This window comes from Synchiropus splendidus, chromosome 4 (genome assembly GCF_027744825.2).
Source record: "Synchiropus splendidus isolate RoL2022-P1 chromosome 4, RoL_Sspl_1.0, whole genome shotgun sequence".
In the NCBI taxonomy this organism is placed as follows: domain Eukaryota; kingdom Metazoa; phylum Chordata; class Actinopteri; order Syngnathiformes; family Callionymidae; genus Synchiropus; species Synchiropus splendidus.
This window is the reverse complement of record NC_071337.1, coordinates 25,211,666-25,237,548: the sequence shown is the minus strand read 5'-3', so window position 1 is coordinate 25,237,548 and position 25,883 is coordinate 25,211,666. Positions and strand designations below refer to the sequence as shown.

Genomic DNA, 25,883 nt, shown 5'->3' with positions numbered 1-25,883 from the left:
ACATATCTTCACACACCTGATGCAATTCCATCTTATTACAAAAATAGAGCTCATTATTGATTCAAAAGACACGACACCATCCAGACTCATCTTATAAATTACTACATATATTTGCTCAGTCCAAAAGCAGGAGTCCAGGGACGAACGTTCAGCTGTCGAAGCGTCTCACGCCACTCAGTCGTGAGCCTTCTCCACTCGGTGGTTCCATACCGGTTTGCGTTTCTCAAAGAAAGCCTGGATGCCTTCCTGCCCATCAGTCAGCGCCAGGTTTTCAACCATCACCTTGGAGGCTGTGGCGTACGCTGCGTCGCGACCTTGAGCCATTTGTCTGCGGGGGAGAAGAACACCACAGGCTTCAGCTGCTGCACGTGAGCTGTTCATGAAAGTGAGGAAATCTTATCTCACTCCGGCGCCACACCTCACTCACCTCTGGAACGTAGCTTTGCCCAGAGCCACGACAGGTCGGCTGGACTGACAGACCCGACGAGCAATGGTCAGCGTCTCCTCCTCCAATCGCTCCTCAGGAACCACTTTACTGACCAGACCGTGCAGCAAGGCATCATGGGCCGAGATGGGTGTCCCAGTGAACAGCATCTCCATGGCCACCTGGGAGAAACACCAGAGCAGTTTGAGAGAAATTAGTCATGGGACTTCGCTCAGCGAGTTCAGCATCTTGCCTTCCTCGGAACGGCCCTGCCGAGGGCCACCGCCGGCGTGGAGCAGAACAGACCCACGTTGACCCCGGGAGTTGCGAAGCTGGACTTGTCTGTCGCCACGGCAATGTCACAGCTGGCCACCAGCTGACAGCCAGCGGCTGTAGCGACTCCGTTCACCATGGCGATCACGGGAATGGGGATGTCTTGTATCAGAGTCATCACCTGAAAACATCCGTGACCTCAGGTCAGTTCAAGTGTTAATAAACGGTCGCCATCTATCGGCGAAAGTGGGAACTACAATAACTCAGGCGACAGTTTCACTTGCCATGACATGAAGCTTCCACGTCATGGCAAGTGGATAAACCGGCCTGCTATTATTGCTGGTGCTCTCAATGAAAAAAAAAAACACATTTGCACATTCAAACAAAACTGACCTCTGAACAGGTGTTGAACACCTTAGTGTGATGCGCTCGACCCTGACTGGATGTCAGCTCCTTCAGATCATGTCCAGATGAGAAGACAGGACCATTGGCTGAGAAAACACGACCACGCTAAGCACTTTTCATAATGTTTTCAAAAACTTCACTGACAAATGTGAATTTCTTTGTGGTATACTGGTGCAAAACAAGCAGAAGACCTTTTCAGTTGTTTGTGGCATTATAGCCCCTTCTGTTGCTCACTTAATTTACTTACTTTACAAAAGAATTTTATTTTATTTTCTTCACCGCCTGCCAAAAACATGACCATAAACCCTTCATTTATTCAATACTACACACATGCTATAACGTGATTCTTATGAATTCATTTAGCACATGTCTCAACTAACACTACGGCTTCAGTTTAGGGACAAAATTAAATTGCAGCTGGGCAAAATTTTACGTCTATTAAAGTCACCAATAATTTCACCGCACACTATTGCGGTCTTCAAAGGTGGATCACTCCTCTGCCTCTTCACAGGAGGCAGTGAAGAATACCTGACCCCAAGCTGCTTCACCAATGACAGCATTTGGGGGCGGGTCTAAGGCGCAGAAGGTGGCAGCGACATTAACCGAGGCAGGTTGTGGACTATTAAATGGAAATTGAATTGCAAATCCCTTCCTGGGCGACGGTGTATCATTTGTAACCACTGCAAAGCTGCACCTGCTTTCCATGGTAGTACTTCTAGACTCAAGTATTTCAATGCACGACACATCCAGTGCACAGTGTTTGCCTTGTGTAAGAATAACCTTTGACCTTTCTGCAGATTTTTTTTCTGGTGCCACTCAAATAAACACGTGCAATACAGGAGGTTTGGGATTCACTATTCTTCACCGTTGTATTTGTAACGCTACGACGTGAACGGTATCTATAGTTCATGTCGATATTTTGTGCCAACGCTGGTGCAACATGACCAAACATGCGCTGAAGTGAAGCGACGGCACTGAGAGTGGAATAACTGGATGTGGCGTGTTTGTAGAAGCAAGCGTTGACTAACATTCATGATCGAAATACCTGCGATGACGATGACTCGGAGCTCGTCACTGTCCACGTCTATCAGCATGTTTTCACGCAGGGACTCCAGCATGGACAGCGACAGCGCGTTCCTCCTTTTGGGGTTGTTTAATATTATCTTCCTGAAAGAACGATAAAAGTAACACCGTCGATTACATGGCCGTATTCGGTCTGCAGTGTCCCGGCTAAAGATTGATGGAATAAACGACTTATAAATTTCAATGGGTGTCCGATGAGGACGCGGCATGTGCGGCTCAGAGCTTATAAAACAACTGGACGTCACCTGATCCCGTCTTGTTGTTGACACACCGTCAAAGGCTCCGGTTCCGGGTTCAATGCGTAGAACCGGGGACTTGATGACAAAACCGACCTGCGAAGCCGAAGAAGACTGGAAAACCTGCACAGGACGCGACCAGCCATGTTTACATGCAGACGGGAACGGTCACTTCCTGGTAACCTCACTGCGCATTGAGTGACGCAAGACGCAGGCTCGCGCTTGGAAGGCGATTTGAAGAGATTTGTGGCACAAGAGGCGCGTTTTATTCAACATTTACACAAACAACATTTACGACAGCAGAAAAGGTAATAATGGCATTTATAATAATAATAATAATACTACTAATAATAATAATAATAATATATAATAATGTTATTATTATTAAACTGTATCTAAAGTGTGTTAGGTGATTTTAAATCATAAACCATTTGATATCTGACATTGTAGATTTTTGTTGTTGAAACATCTTGTCTCTCATTATTATTAGTAGTAGTAGTATTGTGATTGTTATGGTTAGTATTATTGTTATTGATAATAATAATAATTTGCCTCATCACTAGTGTTGCCACTTAGAAAATATTTTGTCCAATTTTATCCTCAATTGCATTAAAATGAGGCTGGAAATCATGAGTAGAGGTTGAAATCCAAAAAGTAATTTAATGGTGAATCTTGCGAAAGACAGCGGTGACATGTTTGGTGGACCAGGATGGTAGAATCTCATCTCAAACATCAGAACAGCTGAGACATAGTCGGGAGCAAACCCAGGACGAGTCCCACCGGAGACAAACACCACCTCCTTCCCACCAGCAGGAGCAGCGCAGCCAGCAGGCTGCCAGCCTCGTGTCAGGTGACGGCGTTCAGGTTTGGCGCGCTCTCCGTCGGAGTGAAGAACTGGACTTTGCTCGAGACAAGAGCAGAGTTGTTCAGACGCAGGCTCCCACCAGCCCCGGGGCTTTTGCGGACGGAGTTGTTGCGTCTCATGGAGTTCCTCTTCCTCAGAGAGTTCTGGTGCGACAGCTCGCTCTTCTGCAGGCTCTGGATCAAGATGGACGGCTTCTCGTCCAGTTCCCTGGCACTGCAGCACGGAGTGGTCACCTGATGGGACAGTCCATGAGTTTACAGAAGCCTGTCTTGAAGTCATGAGGTTCATCTCTGCTCATCTGTTTCAGGTTACAGTGATTTAACAAGCTTGCAGTTACCCTGACGGTGTTGCCAAACTTGGAGTAATCCACAGAGTACACCCCCTCCTCCTCCGTTACTATGGGAACAAAGCGATGTCCCCATTGGATCTCCTCAGACACGTAGGAGGTCCGGGCCTGCGTGGTGATCCCGGTGGTCTCCACCACACCCTCCAGGATGACGATGACCTCCAGGTCACTGCACTGCAGCTCCATGGCCGACAAGTCGTAGAGAGGACTGAGGACAACAGCGACCCCTGCTGGTCATATTGTGAACTACAGCCTGAATGTGTGTCTTTGTTACACACGTTGACAGGGGCGAGAGCGCACTCTACTGGCTGACTTATTTCTGTTTTTATGAAATAGCATTGATACCAGCTGGAGAAACAAGCAGAACCAACCTGTGTTTGTCGATGACGTGGCAGATGATGAGCGGCGCCAGGAGAAAGAGACTGTTACTGGCCACTGCGCTCTCCGTAGGGACATCGATCTGGTGGATGGGAATCACTTCACCCTCCGGAGTTGTTGTCTTTCTCACCACCTCAACAGCGAAACACATGGGTGTACTACAAACTCAATGCGAATATTCTGTCAAATCCTATTAAGACACACCTGTAACCTGACGGTGGCGCCGATGATCATGCTCTTTCTCAGGTCCCCGATGCGAATCATGAAACACAGACGGTTGTTCCTGACAGCGATGACAGCGTGTCGGCTGAAGATCAGAGTCTCGGCGCGGCGGTTTGACTGGGCCGTCTTCATGAAGATGCAACCTGGAAGACACAGAGGTAAGAACCCATGGATGGATGGATGGATGGTCTCTGTTTACCAAGCATGACCGCGTTGATGATGAGCCCCACGATGTTCTGCATGATGAGCACTGTGATCGCGGTCGGACAGTGTTCGGTGATCATTCGACCTCCGAAGCCAATCGTCACCTGAACCTCGATGGAGAAGAGGAAGGCCGATGTAAAGGACCTAAGGAGGAAACGTCTATTATTACGAGACGCCATAAATACAATTGCTCCAACAAAGAGGCGAAGACATTGTTGGTTAAAGGTGTAGATGTAAAAGTTATATACAAAGAGCAGCAACACTCTGGATGCCCACTTTTATTTACTGTGAATGTTACACAAAACACAGTAATAGGTTCGCTCTCTCTGAATAGTTCATATAGTGATGGACTGACAAGGGTTCATAGCATTTTCAGAGCTCAATAGGTGGCGCTCTTGTTTTAAAAAAATGATGTGAGGCCAGTTGCTGCTGACTCTGCGTGAATGTTTGGGAAAGTGTTGCTCCCAACAAAGCGAGTCTAAAACAGCCCTTCTTTCAAACACAAATCATTCATCTGCACTTGTTTGTCGAGAGCAACTTCCCCACGCTGCAGTCAGATAAAGTCAGGCAGGAAGTGGAACTGTGAGCGCGGGGTGGCATTTAAACCTCCATTTCACCACAAGATTCTGTAGCGAAATGTTTGACAACCCAGATTTCAACTGCTTACAGTATGTTGAATGGACCTCAATGTTCAGTGTGTTCAAAACAGCGTCGAGCCTGCCTGGCCTCAAACCTGCGCTCCTCGTGGGTCACAGAGGTCACAGACAAAATGAGTCAGACCAATAAGACCACGACAGCATCTGCTCCTGCAGCTCTCTTGACTGGTCAAAAGAAGACCCTTCCAATAACTTACTTTCAATTGACTTAAAATATATCTCCGTTGTTGTAGAATGTGTTGCAGAACTTTGCTCAGGGCCTATGAACTGACCTGAGCCGCCTCGCTTTTGGCGCAGGCCAAACTGCTACTACATGTACCTCTAGAAAAAAAAAAAGATGAAATGAAGTTCCGTACTTGACGTCGGTGACGCAGTGGGTCTCGTTGTGGCGGTCCGGGTCCAGATCTCCGTGCGCGAACGCCACCAGCCACCAGCTCATGGCGAAGAGCAGCCAGCTGCTGACGAAGGTGGTGGTGAAGATGACCAGCGTGAAGCGCCACTTCAGGTCCACCAGGGTCGTGAAGACGTCCTGCAGGAAGCGCCCCTGCTCGCGGATGTTCTTGTGGGCCAAGTTGCACGAGCCGTTCTTGGCGATGAAACGCGCCTTGTTGATCCTGTCTCGGAACACCGGCTTGCGGGGCATCCGCGAGACCAGTCCCGGCAGACCGAACTCCTCCGGGATGATGCTCTTTCTCGCCAACATTTTTGCGATGCGTCTTTGGAATCTGTCTGGACTGGAGGCGCAGAAGGTGCAGCTGAAGTGGCATCAGCGGATGTCTGCAGGAGCGAAAGTCCGCCTCCGCTCGCCCGTCCGGAGGGCTGGTTCTGATCCTGCACTGCTGTTGACGCAGCCCAACTTCCAGAGTCCGGAACCGGTCACAGCTGCTGCCTTCAGGGGACTCCGCGCAAAGCTCTTTAATAACTTGGTTTCAAGCTGAAAACAAGTGTATATAAATATTTTAAAAATGCCACGGAAACGAAACACATTTAAACCTGACATGTTTGTCATGTAAAATTATAAAACAATTGTATATTATATAGTTTATGTTGTATCTTTATTTAGTACTAAGGAGGACGGAAAGTCAGATTTATGTCACTATGGATGTTTTTCTTCCAGCAGATGGCGACGTTTCACATATTTCAGCAGTGTATCGTCAAGGGATTTATAGTGTGGAACAAACGTTCAAGATGTTTATCATCAGACACGTAGCAAAGGTTCATTTACAGGAGTATGAAATGGTCTTGTGGATTTTTTTTTCCAAATGATGGCACAACAAATGACTTTTGCAGGTGCAAACGGCTCAATTTCGCTTCTGGCTGGATTCAAGAGTGATGGGTTCCTAACCTGCTGGACACTGGAAGCCAAGGCAAAGGTTGAATTTGGTAAGGATGTGAGCACAGCTCTGACTGAAGAGCTTTGGAGAAGGACAGTCTTGGTATCCCCGAGCTAAATCACATACTGTACAGATGCGAATCGTCTCGTCATGTCTGACTGGGAGGAAACACCCTGAATCTGTTATCTGTACGGAAGAATCTTCAAACGTGAAAAACGCTCTCCAACATCTCCAAGCTCTTGATTCATCATTTTAAATCATGCATTAATAGGTAATGACACACAAATGCACATATACATTCAGAAATGTATTTAAAAATGGAACCAACCAGTATTGAAATATACTAAAGTCACATTTGAACAGCTGTCATTGGCCTATATGTGTCTCATTACAAAGATTGTTTGACAACAAAAGTGTTTCAAAAACGTTAGAAAGACATAGATACAAGTGACCAACAAGCCAGGCATTAAAACAGCGTGTAGTCGTCATGACTGAAGCCCCCTCCTCCCCCTGTTCTAGAGAAACCCCATAATAACCACTTCCAATTCACATCACATTTATCTTTTTACCGTAATAGCGTCTATTCCTGTGAGGGAACCGGCCCAAAAATGGCTGCCACACACTTTCTGGACGCACACACGCGTGAGACAAACTAAACAAAGTTGACAGAGTCATGGCAGCGAAACACAGGAGAATCTGAAACAGTCAGAGCAGGCTAACATTAAAAGTAATAAGTAGTACTGCTGGTGAACTTGTTATAGAATGGATTATAGAGATATAACTCTTAAAAAATAACATTATGGTATGATGTGAAATTGTACATAACATTATGATATAACAACATAACGGGACAATAACACGCTCATCAAAAACATTCGCCGATTCTTCTGCCATCACTTCGCAATGTCCAGAACCAAGTGGTGACTGCATGATCATGGGATTTTTGTGTCTATTGTCCCTGATGAGAGCTCAGCAAAGCATGACTGCAGACAGACAGAGGGGTCACCGGGATCAAGAGTGACACCCTACAGTGTTTGTACTAGTGAAGATGGAGCAACAAGAAAAGACAGTACATTTACAGGAGCAACAATAGACCGATGATGTTAACAAAGTTTGAGTTAGTCGCCGTGTGACTGACAATAAAAATTGACCCAGAGAAGAATAACAATTTTTTAAACCCATTCCTGAAGTTGAGTACAAAAAGACAATAGAAAAAGAGATAACCATTTTCTCTGCAGGTGAAAAATAGAGTAAAAGTACACCTTGCTATTCTTGAGTTAAAAAAAAGAGTACAAACCACTGCATCACTGTGCTGCGACCTATACATAGCCTCCAGCTTAAACGAGGATCAGAACATACTGCTAAAATCAGAGCTTCTATTATGACGTGCGTCTCGCTCAGAACAATAACTCATCAGTGGCCATGCAAACGTATTTGGCAACACTGCGTCATCATAAATACATCATGTATTGACAATGGAAAAGAAATGCAATGACATTTTAAGGCAGTTCTGTCAAGTGACTGTAATGTAGTGCACCATAACGTCACTCTTGCTTCCTGCTTTAACATCAGAGACATGGGAAAAAAAATCATGGGCTCATTCCAAATTATTGCTTTGCAAAAGTGCTTAGCTCACCATTATACTCACTCTGTAAATGAGTCAAAACCTTTCAGTATTTTACAAAATATTTTTTGCTATAAATAATTAATAAAAAAGAAAGTGAATTGAATCTAATGATTATTATTGCCTTTTTCCAAGATATTTTTTAAAGATCAAAAAGATTTGAATGGTGTGGAATTGGTTTGCATTCTTTAAACAGTTTGACTCTATCACTCTCTACATTACATCAACCTTATCGATGAAAACACTCAGATTATCGCTTATCTACATGGACATCTAATCATCACACACTTTGAACTTTGTCTGAGTGAAGTGAAGTTTGCATCACTTTATTTCAAGAGCGCTTGGTAGTGAGCCCTCATTTATCCAGAATGATTTCCCAAACAACTTGTCCAGGAGGCAACAACGCAGTTTCTCTTAAAAGTGAATGACTATGTCCGAGGGCTGCCTCCACCTCCGCGATACAAACTGTTTGGAGTTTGACCGAGGTCTCTGGTCTACATGTCGGCTTTGACGAAAGACGCAAACATCCCGTCCTCCTGCTCCAGAAGAGTCTCCGGCTTGTCGTATTCCAGAATGTTGCCGCGCTTCATGACGATGACCAGGTCGGCTGTTAGGATGGTGTGGACACGGTGCTGTGGTCAAACGGACTCACATCAGTTCTTATCAAATATATTCACAACAACAAAGAAAAGATCAATCTGCCAAGCATTATTGTAAACCTTTCTGTGTAATAAGGACTCATTGTTTGAATGTTATTACATTAAAAATGGAAATGTTGATTTTTACAAATAAAAATAAGTAGAAATAATTGTGAATTAATTAAATATTAACATTTTTTAAGATTTTTAACAAAAATGATAATCAAATAATTTCAACATTATTAGACCCTTAAAATCCTCTATTTGTATGTTTTTTTTTTCATTTAAAGACACCGACAACCACCATATCCTGTACACAGCTGCCAGGATACAAGAAACAACACAGGATTTCTTCTTTACAATGCATTTTCGGGAATTTAGCAAATAAAAAAGGAGAGAAACTGATTCTAGTTCAGTTATATGGCAATTATGGTAAATATTTAACTTATTTATGAGTGTACTTTTTTTGAACCTGAGATGGAAACTTGACAATGGTAATAAAATTGCCAGATGAAACATATAATCTTAACACTGCAAACTTAACACTGTTACACACGCAAAACTTAAAGCAGGAAATTTAAGATCAGCGTATCTCTGGACGCTTTAACTTCAGTGATTCATGCATCATCCTATCACACAAATCTCAGGAGTCAGTGGGAGCAAGGCAGGAAACGTCAGAGGTACCAACCAGTCCAGCAGTTGCAGTAAGACTTGATCAGACGCAGACTAGGCATCAAAGTTTGAAAAGAGAGACAGCAGGAAGGCGGGGAAAGACTGCGACCAGGTCTACTTGTGAGTCCTGACCAGCACACTGAAGAGACTGTCCTCCTGTGATAGCAGCTTGGGAGCAGAGTCATTCTCAACCAAAATCCCTGAAGAGAAGACCAGCACCTGCTCGGCATCCAGGATGGACGAGACACGGTGCTGGTGATGGGATGGAGGGAAAAAGAGAGACAAAAGACACAGAAGCAAAGAGGAAGAGACACACAGAACAAGAGAGAAAGTTAAGAAGAAGAGGAATAACTGACAGAAAGGACAGAGAGATATTCACACCATTCTAACCATAAACATTCGGTCCTCATGAAAAGGCACATGCAATATCAAAACACTAGACTAGGCACTGATGGAGGATGGGATGCTAATGTTAGTTTATGAAGTTTTGTCTTTTGATCTGCCAAAGCTTAATATCGCTCAACCATGTTGATAAAAAAAACTTACTGCAATAGTCACAACAGTCCTGTCTGCAAACGCAGTCATCACCACTTTCTGCAAAATGTTTTCCTGCAGAAGTAAAAAGCGTAAACATCACTGGGAACAAAATGTCAACAAGTTGCAAAAGAAAGTTGGACACATATCAGACATTTGGACAGTGGAAAGCTAAAAATTCTTTCATAACACTGGATGCTTCCTCAATAAAAAGTTTGAGGAAATACCAACCGTGGCCATGTCTATTGAAGCAGTGGCTTCGTCCATGATCAGAATGCTGCTCTTGCGGACAAAAGCGCGAGCCAGGCAGAAGAGCTGCCTCTGACCCACGCTGAAGTTCTCTCCTCCCTCGGTCACCACGGCATCTGGGAACACCAGAGGACCCTCAGTTTTGTTTCATAATGTGATAACATTCAGACCAACTGCTGAAATCTGAATCCCAGTCAGTGTGTTGCGCCGACAGGTTGGTTTCAGCAAAGCTGTATTCTTGTATCTGTAGCTAAAATGGTGTCAGAGGTAGGATGTCAAATGCGAGGTCAAATCATCTATATTTTTGATTGGTACCACTACAGTACATGGGAGCAGAATCTGCATTGCTCAAGCAAGAAAGAATCTGTATTTCAGACTTCAAACAAATATTAATAAACACTTAGCCACACTAAATCAAGACAGTTCTAGTCTATTACCCAGTCCTCCAGGCAGCACCTTGACCATGTTCTTCAGCTGAGCGATCTCTAACGCCTCCCAAAGTCGATCATCAGTGCAAGTCCTTTCAGGATCCAGATTGAACCTGCAGGAGAAGAATGAAAGCCTCTTCACACACCTCAAGAACACGGCTTGGCCTCAATGAAGGAGGTGGGAGAGAGGAGGACCGGGTTCTGGTATCGCGACTCTGTACCAGAACATGTACATTTCAGCATGGTGGGAAAAATAAACAGTACCTATCCTTGTCTAATAACAAAGCAACGGCATGGTACACGTCAGCTTGTTTGGACTGACCAGGAAGTACAAAGGAGAATTGTGTCAGGGGTGGACTGAGCTTTTCTAGTTTAAACCTGTGAGACAGAACAGAGAGACTGAACTTGGAAGGAATGACTGGTTGCTACAGCAATGAAATTCTACATTAAGCAAAAAAAAAGTGACAGTAACTAACTCACAATTTGGGAGGTACTAGTAACTATTACTTATTGCTGTGTCCAACACTGGTGAATTTGATTTGGTCCAGTGATGTGATTGGATGCTCTGTTTTCCAAAGTCTCTTTCTGTGATACTATTTAAAAAAAAAACAATTTGACGCCTGCCAACACATAATCACCATCGTGGTAAGGAAATAATCAGGAAGAGTATTTTTTTCAGAAAACCTTGTATCAGAAGCTTTAGAGAGGGAAGCGAAATAGAGTCTGTTCAAATTCCCTGTGGATCTGCTTTTTTGGTTTGAGTGTATCCAATTATTTATAACTGGGTTATTTATTATTTGACAATTTAACTTCCCAAAATATCTCAAATATGAAAACACTGAAGACAAATAACAACAAATAGGAAAATAGACGAGTCGCCCACCTCCAACTCCAAACTATTAGTTTCTAGCTGATCTGTTTTATGTGACTTAAAGTTGTCATGGGCAAGGAACGTAGCTGAGAATATATCTGATGAGCTTTGGACAATGGGACTGTAAAGCGTATTTCACCGGCTGCATTACTCCAGTACAGGAAACACAAGAACTTTTCCATCCGTCTCTTCATTATGTGATAAAGCTACAAACAGAAACGGAACATTAGGTCATTTATTCGCAAACTCGCAAAATTGGGACTAGCAACATTGCTGCATTTGAAGAAGCCCCGCTGCAGATATTGAGCCTGATCTTGTTGCTACTTTACACAAGCAGATGGCAAAACATTCGTGGACATGCCTCTGAAAGTTTTGGAGTAAATAGTCAGCGAGAGTCCATTTGCCGTCCTCATGCAGCGCATACTGGACTCAATATACAATATACAAATTAGATGAGTGGATTTTTTGGGTCATACTTAGATTTTCAATCAATCCCACGATTCTTTCTGTGACACATGAATGCGCTTCGAACAACAATCTGAGCGTATCACATACTGTAGGGGTAACACTTTGTGCAAAAATAATGTTAGAACTATACTGTAAATGGTTATTTCACACCGACACCATTAGTTAGGGAGACGCTTAACCTTCCTGAGAGTGTTGATAACTGTTTAACCATGGGTTACCATTCGTGGTCCCCTTTAAGTGAATGGAGGTTGACATCTCCACCATGTTTCAACAAGCGGCTAAAGGTGGTTTGTGAAGACTAGGCTCAAGCTCATTTTATGACTGAATAATGTCTTTCCCCATTAAGAAGATCTGATCTAATGAAAGGTAAAACACACATAGTTATCTGTATGTATAACTATATTTTGTTTGTACAATGGCCTTTCTTTCAGTTGTTTGTCCTTGACATTTTTTAATTTATTTTTTAATTTGTAATGTGTGCGTTGTGATTTATGCTATTGTTTCTAAATTGAAAATGAAAAGAAAATACTTTGAAAAAAGAAGATAAATAAAGTGGGATAAACATATGTATATATTTTTGATGTTGCAGTTCGAACACACTCACAGTGTTTCTCCTAAATGAAGAAAGGATGGCTGTGATGTGTCAGACTTTTTATGAAGTGTGAAACAGTAACTGTCGACTATTTAGCCCAGGCGTGCACTTAAGTAAACACAAGATGGTGGGATGCCAAGAGACACACTCAGGACGACGCGGAGCGCCATATCTTTTCAAATAAACAGCACTTGCTCTTTGTCTTTGCTAACAAATACTCTCATCATGTATCATGGCGCTGTACAAACACGCAGATGGTGTTAGCGTCAGCGACAGAAGAAGTAGAGACCAAAAGCATGGCCAGCTCTTCAGTCTGTGAGGTCCGGGACAAAAGTCAGAATAAGTTCGAGCCAAGTTCCCACTGCGCTGTAAACCACTGACCCCACAGCTGGGACATGGTCATGCGACAAACATCCTTCTGCAACAACAATTTGCTTTGGATTCAACCTAAGCTGGTGCACGCAAGACATTTCCCAGAAATTATTTTTAAAAACAACATGACAGCAAAGACAATGGTGAGTTCACCTGACTGATCCACTGAATAACACAGGATCCTGGAGGATGATGGAGAGTCGGGACCTGAGTGTGTGCAGAGGAAGCTTGCAGATGTCAATCCCATCGATGATGATCTTTCCTACAAGAAACACAACAGATTTTCAACTACAACTATCACACTAGTTTTCAATAGCTACAGAGACATAGCATCAAGCTTGCTGTCAGAAGTGTGTGTTCACTTCTTAACGTGTGTGGGTCGAAAGGTAAAAGTTGTAATGGAATGTTGCAAAACCAGTACCAAAAAAAAGTCATTTTCCACTGTGTCTACATGGCAAAGGCACCAGTAAACCTTGTCTGCACGCAACATTTGTTTGATTATTTGTTGTTATTTGTAGTTTGACAGAATAGTTGCTGCATGCTGCAAGGTAAACATGTCTGAATTAAAATGATTTTATGGTTCATTTTTCACATGTACACAGAAGGTCTCATCATTTTGGTAACAAAATCATCAATCCATGTGCTCAGCAGCAAAAATTCTAATCTTTCCAGACTGGGAGAAATTGTTGATGCTCTTGGCAAAAATAACAAAAAAGCCTTCAATAACCAGGGTTGATCATTAAATTTTTTTTTTCTATTTTCAAAAGCTCATGAACTGGACCTGGCATAGAAAGCACAGGTTTTGTAGACGACTCTTTAGCTGACTGAACTTTTGATTTATTTTCATGCTAAATTAAACTTGAGTACATTTCTCTGACAAGATGCTTCAATAAATCTTATTTGAAAGCCAAATACTACCTCATACGTGCAGCGGTGCAAAATAAGGAAACAATGTCTTATGAGTCTCTCAGAGGTACGTTTCATTGTTTTCTTTCCAAAACTGTTAAAAGTAAAGTTCAGGTCACTGGCTATCCAACACGCTGCCTCTGCTTTATTTCACCTCTTTATAAGGAAATGTTGCTGACACAACAGTCTGAATTTATCGGTGGATAAAACAGGCCGGCCAGCTGTGTTAGCGCATGTATGTATATGGAAACAGTGACTGGGTAATCTCATCTTCCCTGCTGACTAATCTATCTGGGAGTCGTCGGCCCGAGCAGAAACAGAAAGACACGATTACGACCAAGGCTTGTAAACACCGGCTTCTTTTTAAAGACCTCATGAAATAGAACACAGAGCCTGCGAATGACGGCAGCACTTTAGTCGGGTTTCCATTTGCATCCTCTGATTAGTCTACTTCAGGTACTCCACTCAGGAATTTCACAGCTAAACACCCCTCGGGAACAAAAAGACTTGTGTTTAAAACAGCCGCTAACATAAACCTTCTCCAGTATAAACACCAACTATTGTTCTGCTAACACAGGAACCTTCTTCAATGACCTCATAAGTGCATAGAGAAATCCCAGTCTCTTCTGAATTCACTAGAGTGAGTAAGTCTACTTGTTTCGTTTATTGCAAATGTAACAAGACAAAAGGAGATGTGCCACCCTACTGTATACCCAAGCTAAATAATAATAATTATAATGCTCATTCTGCTCCAGCTGCCTCAGCCTCAGCTACTCAATGAGCTTTTATGAGCACATCATCTTCTCTGTTTTTGAATTCATTCAGTCCATTACAACAGCATAGTACATGCCTGGTATGAGTGCTTTATTGTTGTCAGTAGTTTCATGTGGATAGAGATTTTTCCAAACACAAGGTCACTCATTGGACATCAGGCAGATTATCACGTTCGAGCAGATGTTTATCACTGCTGTTCAGAAATATCTTCCTGCTTTTTTCCAGACTTTTCAACTTTTATCTCGCTTCATCTAAGTATCACTGAGAAATCTCTTTACTCCGCAGAGGTTTGCCATTGCGTGCCCCGGAGCTATCTGCTCTGAGGCGCGAGTGCTTTGCTGTTCTGCTACTACTACTAAAAAATAATAATGAAAATAACATGTATTGGAAGTCCAGAGTTGCATCAAGGGAACTCAATGTGCCAGCACCCTCACGGGTCACTGAATCTCTTCTTTTTCTTATTAATTTTCCAGATTTTCGGTACTTCTATCTACTTTGCCAAATTTGTTTGAGATCCACTGGTGGGAATTCTGTGTTAATATCGCAATATAAATTGCAAGAAAAAATAAATCGCAACGTCAGTTTTCTCAATATCGTGCAACCCAACTTAACACTCTCTCACTTCAATCATGCATCCAATAATTTTATGTACACAAATAAATGGTGACACATTGCTGTTTCTCTGTTTGTTTTTGACATAACGTGATACAAAGGTGAAAGATTAGGACAAAGCCAGTGATCTCACAGCTGCTCAGTAAACTCTTCTGGTAATGTTAACACTGTGCTGACAGCTCTAATAACCACTCTCCCACACCCTGCACTTTCAATTCAATTCAAGGTCAAAGGCCGACCTACCTTCAAAAATATCAACCATGTTGAAAAAGGCCAAGGAGAGAGAGGACTTCCCGCTGCCGGTGCGGCCACAGATCCCGAGCTGAGCAGAGAGAAAGTGAGTAGCATTGCTGTGTGACATCAGTCATGTGCTTGATAATGGGAACACAGGTACTTGCTGTGCCTCGGCACACTTTCACCAGCTGGTGTTAAGTAGTGACGGTGTCAAGACCAAACAACATGTTTGAAATGAAGTCACTCATCTGGCTACCGGACTGAAAGCTGAATTATTTTAAAAAAGATTTTTTTCCTATATTTATTTTGATATATTTGTTATAAAATCTTTGGGTTTCATTCGGAGCGGTAAATAACTAACTCAAAAGTTCACAGTCCAGGAAAGATGAAAAACCTCCCTATAGGTACATTACATTTCAAGTGAAACTAATAATAATTAATGAAAAAATCAGCAGGACCTTCATGTATCAAGAGACGACCCAAGCATCAGCTTAAACTCTAATGGCTCTCACTTCTATAGCGCTTCCCATGCTTATCCAAGTCAACCATTCACCTATTCACACGCTGACAACAGCACGCCACCGGGGTTGAACGACACAAACACATCAGGACATTGGACTGTCAACCTCTCAGTCCCAGGTCGAGCCCTCTGACACAGGGGTGAACAATTACTTCCACAAAGGGCCACAGTAGGTGCATGTTTTTGTTCCACCAATCGGGGGACCGGTTTTGAACAAAGACATGCACCAATACATCTTTAAACTAAATTAATATATTTAAGTAAAAGCAATTGATTTATTACATCCCTATATCATACGGAAACCATCTGTATGTTTTAAAAAGTTCATTCATAAACATAAAATATACTATAATATGTCCAGTCAAATTAAATGTACTTTACAAAGTTACATTTCACAACATTTTTTTCACTCAGTTCACGGATGACTTCCATTTTTTTCAGCTTTGAGACTCAGTCGCTTTTTTCACAGCCTCCCGATAATTACCTTCTGCCCGGGTTGGATGTATGCGTTGACGTGTTTGAGCACAGGCTTGAGCATGGGGTCGTAGCGAACGCACAGGTCCCGGATTTTTATTTCACCATTATGGGGCCAGTTCTCAGGGACCTGTGAGGCATCTGATGAGAGAGAAACACGCAGCAGGATTAGATGGCGTCTGCCTTTCCGGTAAGTTAGAGTAGTGCGTACCTGTCAGGATGCAACAAGAGAGACAGATTGCTCTGCTCATGTGCATCATAACATTCTGGCTGGAGTAAACAGAACCATATAGAGGAAGCAGATGCACATACTGTACAGTGGCAAGACTACAAGTACTAATTTGACGACGCGATGGTTTGTTTATATTCTGCCCAATTATGGAGACGTTCTCTGTTATTTGTTGCCTTTCATACAGACAATGTTGAGATCTGACATCATATTTGTTTGGGTCTGTGAAATACACAAAAAATATTTTCTTACAATTTGTCATGTAAATGTTTGAGATTGATTCAGGGTGTCCCAAATGTTTTTAGCCACTCTATAACTGCATAAAACAATGATGGCACGTTGGGTTTAATGCTTAAAATCATTAAGTCAAACAGATTCATTTTCCCACATTAACCTTAAACAGCTAAAGTGTGTGAAGCATGGCTTATTTTCAATCCTCAAGCGTATCAATAAATAAAAGGAGACTTTCTACCGCACAACTTGATTCAACCAAACCAGATCATGGTTCATTAACTGTACAAAATGCATTAAAAGCTGGTCTCAAACAAAGAGAATTAAGTCATAGCTTGTGATCAGAACAACTTAATATTTCCCCAAATGTTAGGTGGTTCGTAAGATTTTTGTTGTTGTCTGTGTTTTTTACAATGACTTACCCATGGTTCCCTCATAGTTCTCCGACTCCGTGCTGAGGAAACTGTTGACCTTTTTCACTGCAGCCATTTGCACCTCCAGGTCTGCCAAGTTTCTCACCACCCAGTTCAAGTAGTTGGTCATCTGCACAAAGACATATTTTACTAGTAAAACAAAAAGCAGCAAAGAGAACTAATACTCTCAGTCATGTTGAAGACTTACTGTGAGGGCATAAGTAAGTGCAAGACCCACTTTAGAAGCATCTGGAATCTCATTTGAATGTATTGCAGCCACTGCAGCAGCCAGGACAAGCACAGCTCCAAGATAGTCCTAGACCAAGACGTTCCAGCAGAACATTACACTTTCACACATCTCCCAGTTGATGGTGCACCTATTAATAGCTCACTAATCTGGCAATCTGAGACTTTTAAAATGATCGTCCACCCTTATTGAGCATTGACTGGTCAGGAGGAAACCCTCAGCCTGATACTCACTGCACTCTCAAAACGTCACAGCACTCTTAAACGTTGTTGTGAAACTCCACACTTGGAAGTTAAAATGTCCCACAGCCAAAGCCCCACTTCCATGTCAGTCCAAATGAGCTGGCCTGGACCTTGCTGGACTCAAAATGAACGTACAACTGTAAGACTGTTTTTGAGTTTCGTACTGGTTAAATGACTTAGATATGGACCGGTTCTCCCTCTTTTTCTCACTTCTAGGTCTGTCTGGGATGGCAGACACACACAAGCTGAGGACCATCAGTGTTTACTTTTCATTCAGCGAGTGTTTTTCATGAGCACACATAACAGGTGTCAGTTAAGATCATACCAATGTGAGACTCTGAAATAAAATAACTTGAACTGGAGGGAGAGCAGACATAACCTCTAGTTCGCCAATACTTTGGATGGGTAGAAATTTATGAAGCAATAACTTCAAAATAAAGCTTCATTATGATGAGGGACTTACTGCATCAGGGAGAGGAGGACATCAACTGTCGGGAAAGTTGTATTTGGACATTAGTTGCCCTTTAAAGTGGAGTTTAAACCAGCAATTAAATACATAAAAAAATGTACTTGTATACTGTAAGTGCTAGACCGATCAGATTGCAGGCTGCCTTTGGTGTCTACTTCCTCTTCATCTATTCCACAGAAGCAGCAATTTCTTACCGTTCTGACCTCCAGCCAGCGGTTGGCAGCAGAAAGAAACAGGTAGGCCGTGTTGTTGGTGTCAGTCAGTTCCAGCATACGTTGCTTAAAACGAGCCTCGTGTCTAGAACACATTGTGCAGTCATGTTCTATCCTTTGAGAGAAATGTCTGTTTTGCAACAAATTTTATTTTCAAAAATGATATTCAAATAAAGGAGGAACTTAAAAAGCATTTCAGATTCAAAGGGGAAATCTAAACTCAGGTACAGTGGCCTTATTTTAAATCCTGCCACTGAGAACCAACCAAAAAAGACAGCATTTTGCTTCAGCACGGCAGACTGCACTACAACTTCCACATATTTACCAAAATATGATGCTCAATGTATGTGAAACGGCACCTGAAGGCTCTGATGGTGGTGAGACCTTCCGCAGTCTCGGAGAAGTGGCACAACAGAGGGAGTTGAGTGGAGTCATCAAGGTCCTGCAGATCTCTGACAACAATGAATGAAACATTCACTATGATACACAACTTATGAGCTACAATCAATGAATGCACAATCTGGACAAATCAAAGGACCAAACTAAGTTGGACTTAAACCATACTCATGGTGCGGTGGCAGCCACTACATTAGTGAGCTGTCAGTGACACTTATCGTGACATAGAGCACCAACTTCTGAGGCCCATACAGCAAATACACTCACTTGGAAGCCACACGGAAGTATTTCTGTATGAAGTAGAAAGCAACTCCCAGAGGGATCAAAGCTATTAGAAAATACTGGGTGATGGAGGAGATGACCACGATAGCGGAGAAGCAAAGCAGCGTTGACCGTGTCAGTGACTCCAACGTTGGGGGTATATGCTAGAAGAAAAACAGATCGTTTGATGTTATGAAGTAGATATAACATTAACCACAAACTCCCTCATTTTATACCTGGTCAATGGTGTTGGTATCAGCAGAGAACCTGTTAAGGATTTGTCCTAAAGGAGTGATGTCAAAAAACCTGAGGAGGACGGAAAATAAATATTGTCAATTTATCCAGTTAATGTGACATATCCTGAGTGTCTTTCGGATATTCTACTCAATTTTCTACCAAGTGTGTTTAACACAGTCTGCAAGTGTGCAGTGAAGCGGTTTGTGTACCTGATAGGTGCGTGAATGATCTTGTTGAGTAGGTTGTGATGCAGGTTGGTGGCTGCAGAAAGACCCAGAAACTCCACCGTGAGTGAGGTGATGAGGCATAAAGTGATTCCTGCTGCACACAGCGCGATGAAAATGTTCTGATAATAGGCCTTCTGATTGTACGTACACACACGCACACACACACAAAACAAGAAACACATAAGATCAGTTTAAATAAAAGAAACACAACACATGGTCATATGTGAAAGAAAACTGTGACAAAAAAAACCTGATTGATGGTGTTCGGATTTGTGCTGTTGCTGTCGATCAGTTGTGTGCCATTGGTGTCGCTGGAGACATTAGACACTATTGGAGCACTCTGATTGGTCCAAATGGCCAACCAGTAGTCGATGGCAACAATGACAGAGTGTTTAAGGAGTTTGGAGAAAACCATGAGGAAGACCATGAAGAGTCCACCAGAGGACAGATAACTCCAGCAATCCTGAGGCAGAGAATGAACAGTGACTAGGAAGCTTCTTTTACTAGTCCTAACAGCCTTCATGTTCTACTCTACAGTACATAACCTGTGTGTCTCTAGGACCAAACAAGAAGGAGGAGTGGAAAATGATAAACCTCACAACCTTGGGGATCAGAGTCAACCCAGAAGATACTGTAGCTCCATCACCCTCACCGGACAGGACCCATAAATACCTTTTTTTTGATGAGTAATTTCATTTACTTCATTTACTAACTCTATTTCTTCATACAAAAATGAGACAAGACTTCCTTCTGTAACAGTCACAATGCCAGGTCATGGTAAGTAGTAGAGCCAGTGGAGGTACTGTATATAATGCAATGGTCAGGGCAAAGACCATGGATAGAAAACAGTTCAAAGTTGTATTTCAGAGCAAGCAACTCCCAAAAAAATAATATACTGTACACACAAAAATCTATTTGCCATAGCCCTGTGTCTTTGCAGTAACTATAGTATGCATTGACATGTAAAACTAATTCACTAACCTTCCACGGAATCTTGGATCTTCTGTCAGTCATCATGGACATGTTATCATCCTCTTCCTCTTCTTCTTCCTCCTCTGCAATGCAGACTCTCTTTAAAATGTCAGCATGTTCCGCACAACAGTGGACATCTTTTTAAAACAATAATGATATCCCTAAACAGTGCCTTAATATAACATATTTATGATTCAGGATACTTGTCTTTTCAGTTAGACTTGAAACACATTCGGAGGAGCAACATTTATGTTTCCGTTTTATTACCTTCATCCTCGTCATCCACTAGATTCTTTGCATCTCTGGAATAGAAAGCTCTCCTCAGTGTCTTCCTCTCCAGGAGTGTTTGGCTGTCCTGCTGGATGTCCTGTATTCCAACATTTTTCATGTAAATAAAAAGTATAAACAGACTGCATAAATGTTGCGAGTACCTTTTCCAGCTCCTGGTCCTGTCTATTCATCAGTGCCTTCCAGTGATCGTACAGCTCCACATCCTGAGTTTGAATGTCCCTCAGAGTTCCTTCTCGAAGCACCGACCCGTCTTTCATAGCAATGATCTGAAATAAAGGGACAGAATTTGCATTGACATATACTCCATAGTCTTTATGTATTGCCAGCTTTAAATGGAACCAGCCCACACAAATATCAACAACATACAATGTATCAATTGTGTCCACACATTTCCAAGTGACGCTTAGAACACTTCTCACCCAGTCTGCGTGGATAAGGTACTGCAGTTTATGAGTGACCAGAACAACTGTCCTCTTATCATCCTGCAGGAATTTCAGGATTCCTTCCTGCATCAGGTGATCACTGAGGTGAATGTCAAGCGCTGAGAAAGGATCATCCTGCATGGAGAGGCAGTTGAGATATGTATCACGGAAAACAAACCCGAAACAGGCCCACAGTTCTATATAACAGCAATAGGTTTTTTGCAAGCATTACTATTCTAAAGGGGAATTTGAAATGATGGGCGGATGATTCATCATGTCTTGGTCTGTCTGTAATTATTTATGCATTACTTGACAAGTATGCATGACGTGTGCTGATCCCACAGCTCAGGCAGCTGCACTATTATGATATCAACTAAAGAAAACAGTCCACTCCTCTTTATACGTTTGTGACACAATAGTTTCCAGGCATTACAAAGTCTGGTGGGTTTTCAAAAGGATTCCTGTGACAGTATTAATACTCGAATGTTAGTTTGATGATAGACCTCATTTTGAGGTGGCAACAAAAAATTATGTAACTACTTAGGAATAAAAACAAATGAGGACACAGAGGAGAGGGAAGCTCCAGACCACCTCCTCGCCCGTCGGGTTATCACATGTAAGAAGAAGGGAGTTGGCCGCTCAAGGCAAAACGAAATTTGGCTCAAGTCAAAGGCTTTTCCAAAAACTGCTACAGTTAATCATTGTAGATTTGAGAGAGAAGATCACACAATTCAAGACTTTCTTAAAGGTTTTACTCACAAGGAAGACAATGTTGGTGTTCTGGTAGAGCGCTCTGGCCACACAGATTCTCTGCCTCTGGCCTCCACTTAGATTGATTCCCTGAGGCACATGTGATGATGAAATAACCACATTAATAGAAATGATTTAATATGGAACAGAGCTCTCACTCTCTCTCCGATCTCAGTTTGATCTCCGAAAGGAAGCAGGTCGATATCGAGCTGCAGAGAGCAGGCATCAATCACCGCCTTGTACCTTGGAGAGACAAAAGATTGAGTTACCAAATTCTGAATTGATGTTCATGCCCTTTGGTCCAATACATACAAATGGCTAAAAATATTAAAGCATAATAAGGAGAGTTTGTCGTTGACCTTATCTTAATCTGGATTTGTTTAATGAACCAAGTGTGCCGTGGTTAAAAAAAAAAAAAAGTTGAAAAACTTCTAACCCACAACACAATTTTATTTTCTTCCTCTTTTTTATTGGTATCTCCATGTCTATTCCATTCAAAATGCGTTGTCTTGATGTTAGCTTCTTGTATCCCGTTACTGATACTGAAAACCTGAGCATCTTCAACTCTGACTCCTCTAACTCTGCTTCCTGTCTTACGTCAGAGCAAAGGTCCTACCAATGTCCTTCCCTTTCCCTTCAGCTGCTACCCAACTGTCACAGATCACACCAGACAGTCGTCTCCATCCGGTCCAACCACGATCATGAATAGCAACCCCACTCCACATTTTGCAACAGCTACATACAACGGTTGGAGTTCTTACTAAGAGCAAGACCTTACCTCTGTTTGCTGAAGGGGCTGCCAAAAGTAATGTTTTCCTCTACAGTCGCATTCAGCAGCCAAGACTTCTGGGTAGCGTAAGCCACGGAGTTCCTGTTCTTGCTATGGACATGAACGGACACAGACCAACAAACGTGTTAGAGCCACAGATTCAGGCGTCATAAAGCTGATGAATCAGGAGAACTGATCTCAGGTCGCTGACCGATCATCAACCAAACTGACTGTTTCTCTGATCCACCTTTTTGTTTTGTTTGTTGTTCTGAATTTTTATATCTGTTCAGTTCTCTCATTCAACTCAGCTTCATGAAAGTAGATTTACTGAACACTGATCTAAAAAACAGAGGGCCTCATTTAGGACAGGGTCAAGGACTGCAGAGCAAAATGAAGAAATGGGTTAATAAACAGCTGCAGCTACAAAACAAACTACATCAGCGGAAGCCACAGAAAATCGATCAAGATGATGGCACATTTCTATTAGCTGGAACACAACCAGGTATGATTTTTCATTAAGCACACTGCACAATGTGACAGCACAAAAATGGATGAACCGGATGAACCATACTGAACACATATAAAAAAAACTTCAGGATAATCAGAGCACAAACCAACCACAAGGATGAGGAGCCAGAGAATGAACAGAGGGAAGTACCACAGAAGAGAAAGAATGATTCAGAAAAGCATGTACAACAAACTGTAAACATAGGCTGCCATGATGGATTTTGTTTCTTTTTTTTCTTTGACAGCAGTGTAACCACTCAAAAGAAATCCAAACTTAAAAGAGAGGAAAACGTCGTCACTATAGAAGGAACTGTTTTCCCAATTCAGGCCTTGCTTCAGAAATTAATGACGACACATTTTACTTTTCAACCACCTACGCTCAACAAAACTATGACCACCTGCATCGTCATTCTTGTGCTTTTAAATATATACATTCTATATCATTTCACTCCTCAAAACTGGTGATGGACAAATATCGAAACCCTGATGTTTTAGACAATTTCATGATTATTGTACCACGTCTCAACAGGATAAGGTGATATAAACACCAAATGAAATTGCACACTATATATGTATAGTAACTACAATGAAATAGGGAACCCATACAACATGTCAGTTATAAACGTTTCCAGTATTTGGAAATTGAACTTTCTCTTTAGTGAAGATGATTGATAGAATTTAAAAAAAATGGCACATGAATTACGAGGTCACTGAAGAGGTTAAAAATGAAATACAGAGCACAGAAAGAAGAACCGATACCTCCTGATGTCCTCGGCGGTCTCCTCTGTCTCAGACCAACTGTCAAAGCCAGTCAGTGAGTTAGATCCAACAGGACTAGTTGCAAAATTCAAAATATATTGAGGATTAAGAACTTAAAAATCAATCAATAAATAAAGGAATTGTCTGATGAAAACCAAATGAAAATTGACTTTATGCCAAGAGTTGGATTACAGAGGCATTACTTTTAATTAAATCAACTTTCCCACCCAGAAACCAAGCGATGCAGTCACTCTGTTAATCAAGTTTCCAGTGGAATGACGAGTAATTATTAAGTTTGTGGAGGAAAGCCTGGACACATCCACAAAATCACAGGAAAAAAATAAACAAAATGACAACAGGACAAAAATAACTTTTCAATTTATGTCCAGGAAGATGACCATAAATTATAATGTTCCTGAAAGATACTAAAAAAGTATGGGACATGCAGGAAGATAAAAAATGTTTTGTGTTAAAAGAATTCCAACAAAGCACTAAATGAGAGAACAGACATGCACATGCAAAAATATATTATATGTATATTTTTTTTGAGTAATTATTTGATCATTAACACATGGAATTAAGAGTGAATTAGACACACTACTCTTGCGTTGTCAGGGATATATTCTATACAGATTACAGAGCAGCTAACTTAATGGATCCTCCAGGTATGAGAAAGAGATTTAAACTACACTATCTTTTATGGATTGGCTTGAAAGACGCAATTCATGGAGAATTACCCATTTAGGCTCGTGTAACTCAAGGCCCAAGACCCATAGCCAAAGTCTGCAAAGTCTTTAAACATGACCCAAAAGAGACTAAAGGATATTTAAGTGAATTTATGAAGTGCAGAGTTCAGGAGATTATAGAGAGATTGTAAATTCCATGAAGGATAGTCAACTGGATGTATGTTTGATATACAAGCCAAGTCTATAGAAACTTTTGTCTAGTACTCGTGCTGAGTTCAACATTTTGGCTCCTGTTTTTTGTGCATTGTGTTTAACCGACATTGAGTTATTTCACCAGAATTATGAACATTAATGTTCATAATTGTAACTCACAGGGAATTCCAATTTTGACTGATCAGTCTCATTGCTCCGTAAACATTTGATAGGAAATGGTTGAGCAATTCATTCGCGTGAAAGCCACAGAACAGAGGGAAGTCTATATATATATATATATATATATATATATATATGTATATATATATATATATATATATATATATATATATATAAATGATGAAAATAGATGCATAATTAATACAATGACAAAGAAACGTGAATACAAGGGGCAAAAGTTAGTTGAAGAATGTTGTTCTTCAAGTTACTGTAGAAAAAAGAAATTATAACGGTGAATATCACAAACCCTCAACAATCCATAAACATAAATCCTCCATAGTCATGGCAGTTATTATTTTTCCTTGCTAAAATTTTCCACCTTTCAGATAAACACCAGAAATGAATTATTATTAATTTTATGTATTATTTTAAAATGATAAAATGATCAGGTTGCTTTCAAAGGGATTGGTATGATAGGAGTTAAAATGAGGTGAACATGATAATGAATTTGGAACCAACATCCAGAGCGAGAAAGTACCTGAAGTTCCCCTCGAGGATTCTCTCACAATCAGGCAGCCTGATGTGGCAAGAAGGCAGGAAGTCAAGAGACAGAATCCCACACATGAGTACATCCAAGTGACCATGCTCCCACATACAGTCACACAGCAAACATTAGTGAGGAACCAAAGCATCTAGATGTCATTGCAGCAGTAAATATTTGTTTCCAAAACGGGGAAAAGGTGAGGAAGACTGAAGAGAGGTTGGGAAAGTTATAAGATTAACTGTTTTTGCATCAC

The 25,883-nt window shown here is 41.7% G+C and overlaps 3 protein-coding genes across 9 annotated transcripts in view; all 3 read right to left on the bottom strand.

Annotated features, from left to right (window-relative positions):
• Nucleotides 1–12: 12 nt before the first annotated feature.
• echdc3 (enoyl CoA hydratase domain containing 3) lies at nt 13–2,618 on the bottom strand. The gene is made up of 6 exons (XM_053863257.1): nt 2,431–2,618; nt 2,148–2,269; nt 1,091–1,188; nt 678–878; nt 428–606; nt 13–328 (listed from the first exon to the last, which is right to left on the bottom strand). Exons 1-6 carry the CDS (start codon nt 2,565–2,567, stop codon nt 175–177), a joined length of 891 nt encoding a protein of 296 aa, XP_053719232.1. The 5' UTR covers nt 2,568–2,618; the 3' UTR covers nt 13–174.
• A 292-nt stretch (nt 2,619–2,910) lies between these two features.
• On the bottom strand, nt 2,911–5,934 carry kcnj8 (potassium inwardly rectifying channel subfamily J member 8). Its single transcript, XM_053861725.1, has 6 exons — nt 5,449–5,934; nt 4,432–4,580; nt 4,215–4,375; nt 4,004–4,143; nt 3,624–3,840; nt 2,911–3,519 (listed from the first exon to the last, which is right to left on the bottom strand). The coding sequence occupies exons 1-6, from the start codon at nt 5,793–5,795 to the stop codon at nt 3,268–3,270; spliced, it is 1,266 nt and encodes a 421-aa protein (XP_053717700.1). The 5' UTR covers nt 5,796–5,934; the 3' UTR covers nt 2,911–3,267.
• Nucleotides 5,935–6,396: 462 nt separating this feature from the next.
• The window catches only part of abcc9 (ATP-binding cassette, sub-family C (CFTR/MRP), member 9), a 34,694-nt gene continuing 15,207 nt past the window's right edge, over nt 6,397–25,883 (bottom strand). For 2 of the 7 annotated variants that reach the window (XM_053861721.1, XM_053861720.1), the window contains 24 exons: nt 25,625–25,663; nt 24,029–24,067; nt 22,772–22,873; nt 22,152–22,236; nt 22,003–22,083; nt 21,241–21,378; nt 20,962–21,087; nt 20,798–20,897; nt 20,540–20,613; nt 19,809–20,021; nt 19,541–19,692; nt 19,331–19,400; nt 19,101–19,258; nt 18,797–18,889; nt 18,420–18,522; nt 17,476–17,583; nt 17,277–17,397; nt 16,405–16,535; nt 15,410–15,488; nt 13,028–13,136; nt 10,581–10,684; nt 10,126–10,259; nt 9,907–9,969; nt 6,397–8,682 (listed from right to left, as the gene is read on the bottom strand). In XM_053861721.1, the coding sequence (XP_053717696.1) occupies nt 8,545–8,682; nt 9,907–9,969; nt 10,126–10,259; nt 10,581–10,684; nt 13,028–13,136; nt 15,410–15,488; nt 16,405–16,535; nt 17,277–17,397; nt 17,476–17,583; nt 18,420–18,522; nt 18,797–18,889; nt 19,101–19,258; nt 19,331–19,400; nt 19,541–19,692; nt 19,809–20,021; nt 20,540–20,613; nt 20,798–20,897; nt 20,962–21,087; nt 21,241–21,378; nt 22,003–22,083; nt 22,152–22,236; nt 22,772–22,873; nt 24,029–24,067; nt 25,625–25,663 (2,560 nt within the window). In that variant the 3' untranslated portion in view covers nt 6,397–8,544. Of the gene's footprint in view, nt 8,683–9,376; nt 9,613–9,906; nt 9,970–10,125; nt 10,260–10,580; nt 10,685–13,027; nt 13,137–15,409; nt 15,489–16,404; nt 16,536–17,276; nt 17,398–17,475; nt 17,584–18,419; nt 18,523–18,796; nt 18,890–19,100; nt 19,259–19,330; nt 19,401–19,540; nt 19,693–19,808; nt 20,022–20,539; nt 20,614–20,797; nt 20,898–20,961; nt 21,088–21,240; nt 21,379–22,002; nt 22,084–22,151; nt 22,237–22,771; nt 22,874–24,028; nt 24,068–25,624; nt 25,664–25,883 lie in introns of all 7 variants that reach the window. The other 5 variants (XM_053861723.1, XM_053861724.1, XR_008414324.1 and 2 more) reach the window with 4 other exon arrangements.

Coding starts and splice junctions, on each gene's coding strand:
- kcnj8 (XM_053861725.1), bottom strand. CDS start 5,795: ATGTTGGCGAGAAAGAGCATCATCCCGGAGGAGTTCGGTCTGCCGGGA. Junction 4,376..4,431: donor CATCAACGCGGTCATGCTTG/GTAAACAGAGAC, acceptor TGTGTCTTCCAG/GTTGCATCTTCATGAAGACG. Junction 3,841..4,003: donor CACGTCATCGACAAACACAG/GTTGGTTCTGCT, acceptor TGTTGTCCTCAG/TCCTCTCTACGACTTGTCGG.
- echdc3 (XM_053863257.1), bottom strand. CDS start 2,567: ATGGCTGGTCGCGTCCTGTGCAGGTTTTCCAGTCTTCTTCGGCTTCGC. Junction 1,189..2,147: donor CCGAGTCATCGTCATCGCAG/GTATTTCGATCA, acceptor GTGTTTTCTCAG/CCAATGGTCCTGTCTTCTCA. Junction 879..1,090: donor TGTTCAACACCTGTTCAGAG/GTCAGTTTTGTT, acceptor GGATGTTTTCAG/GTGATGACTCTGATACAAGA.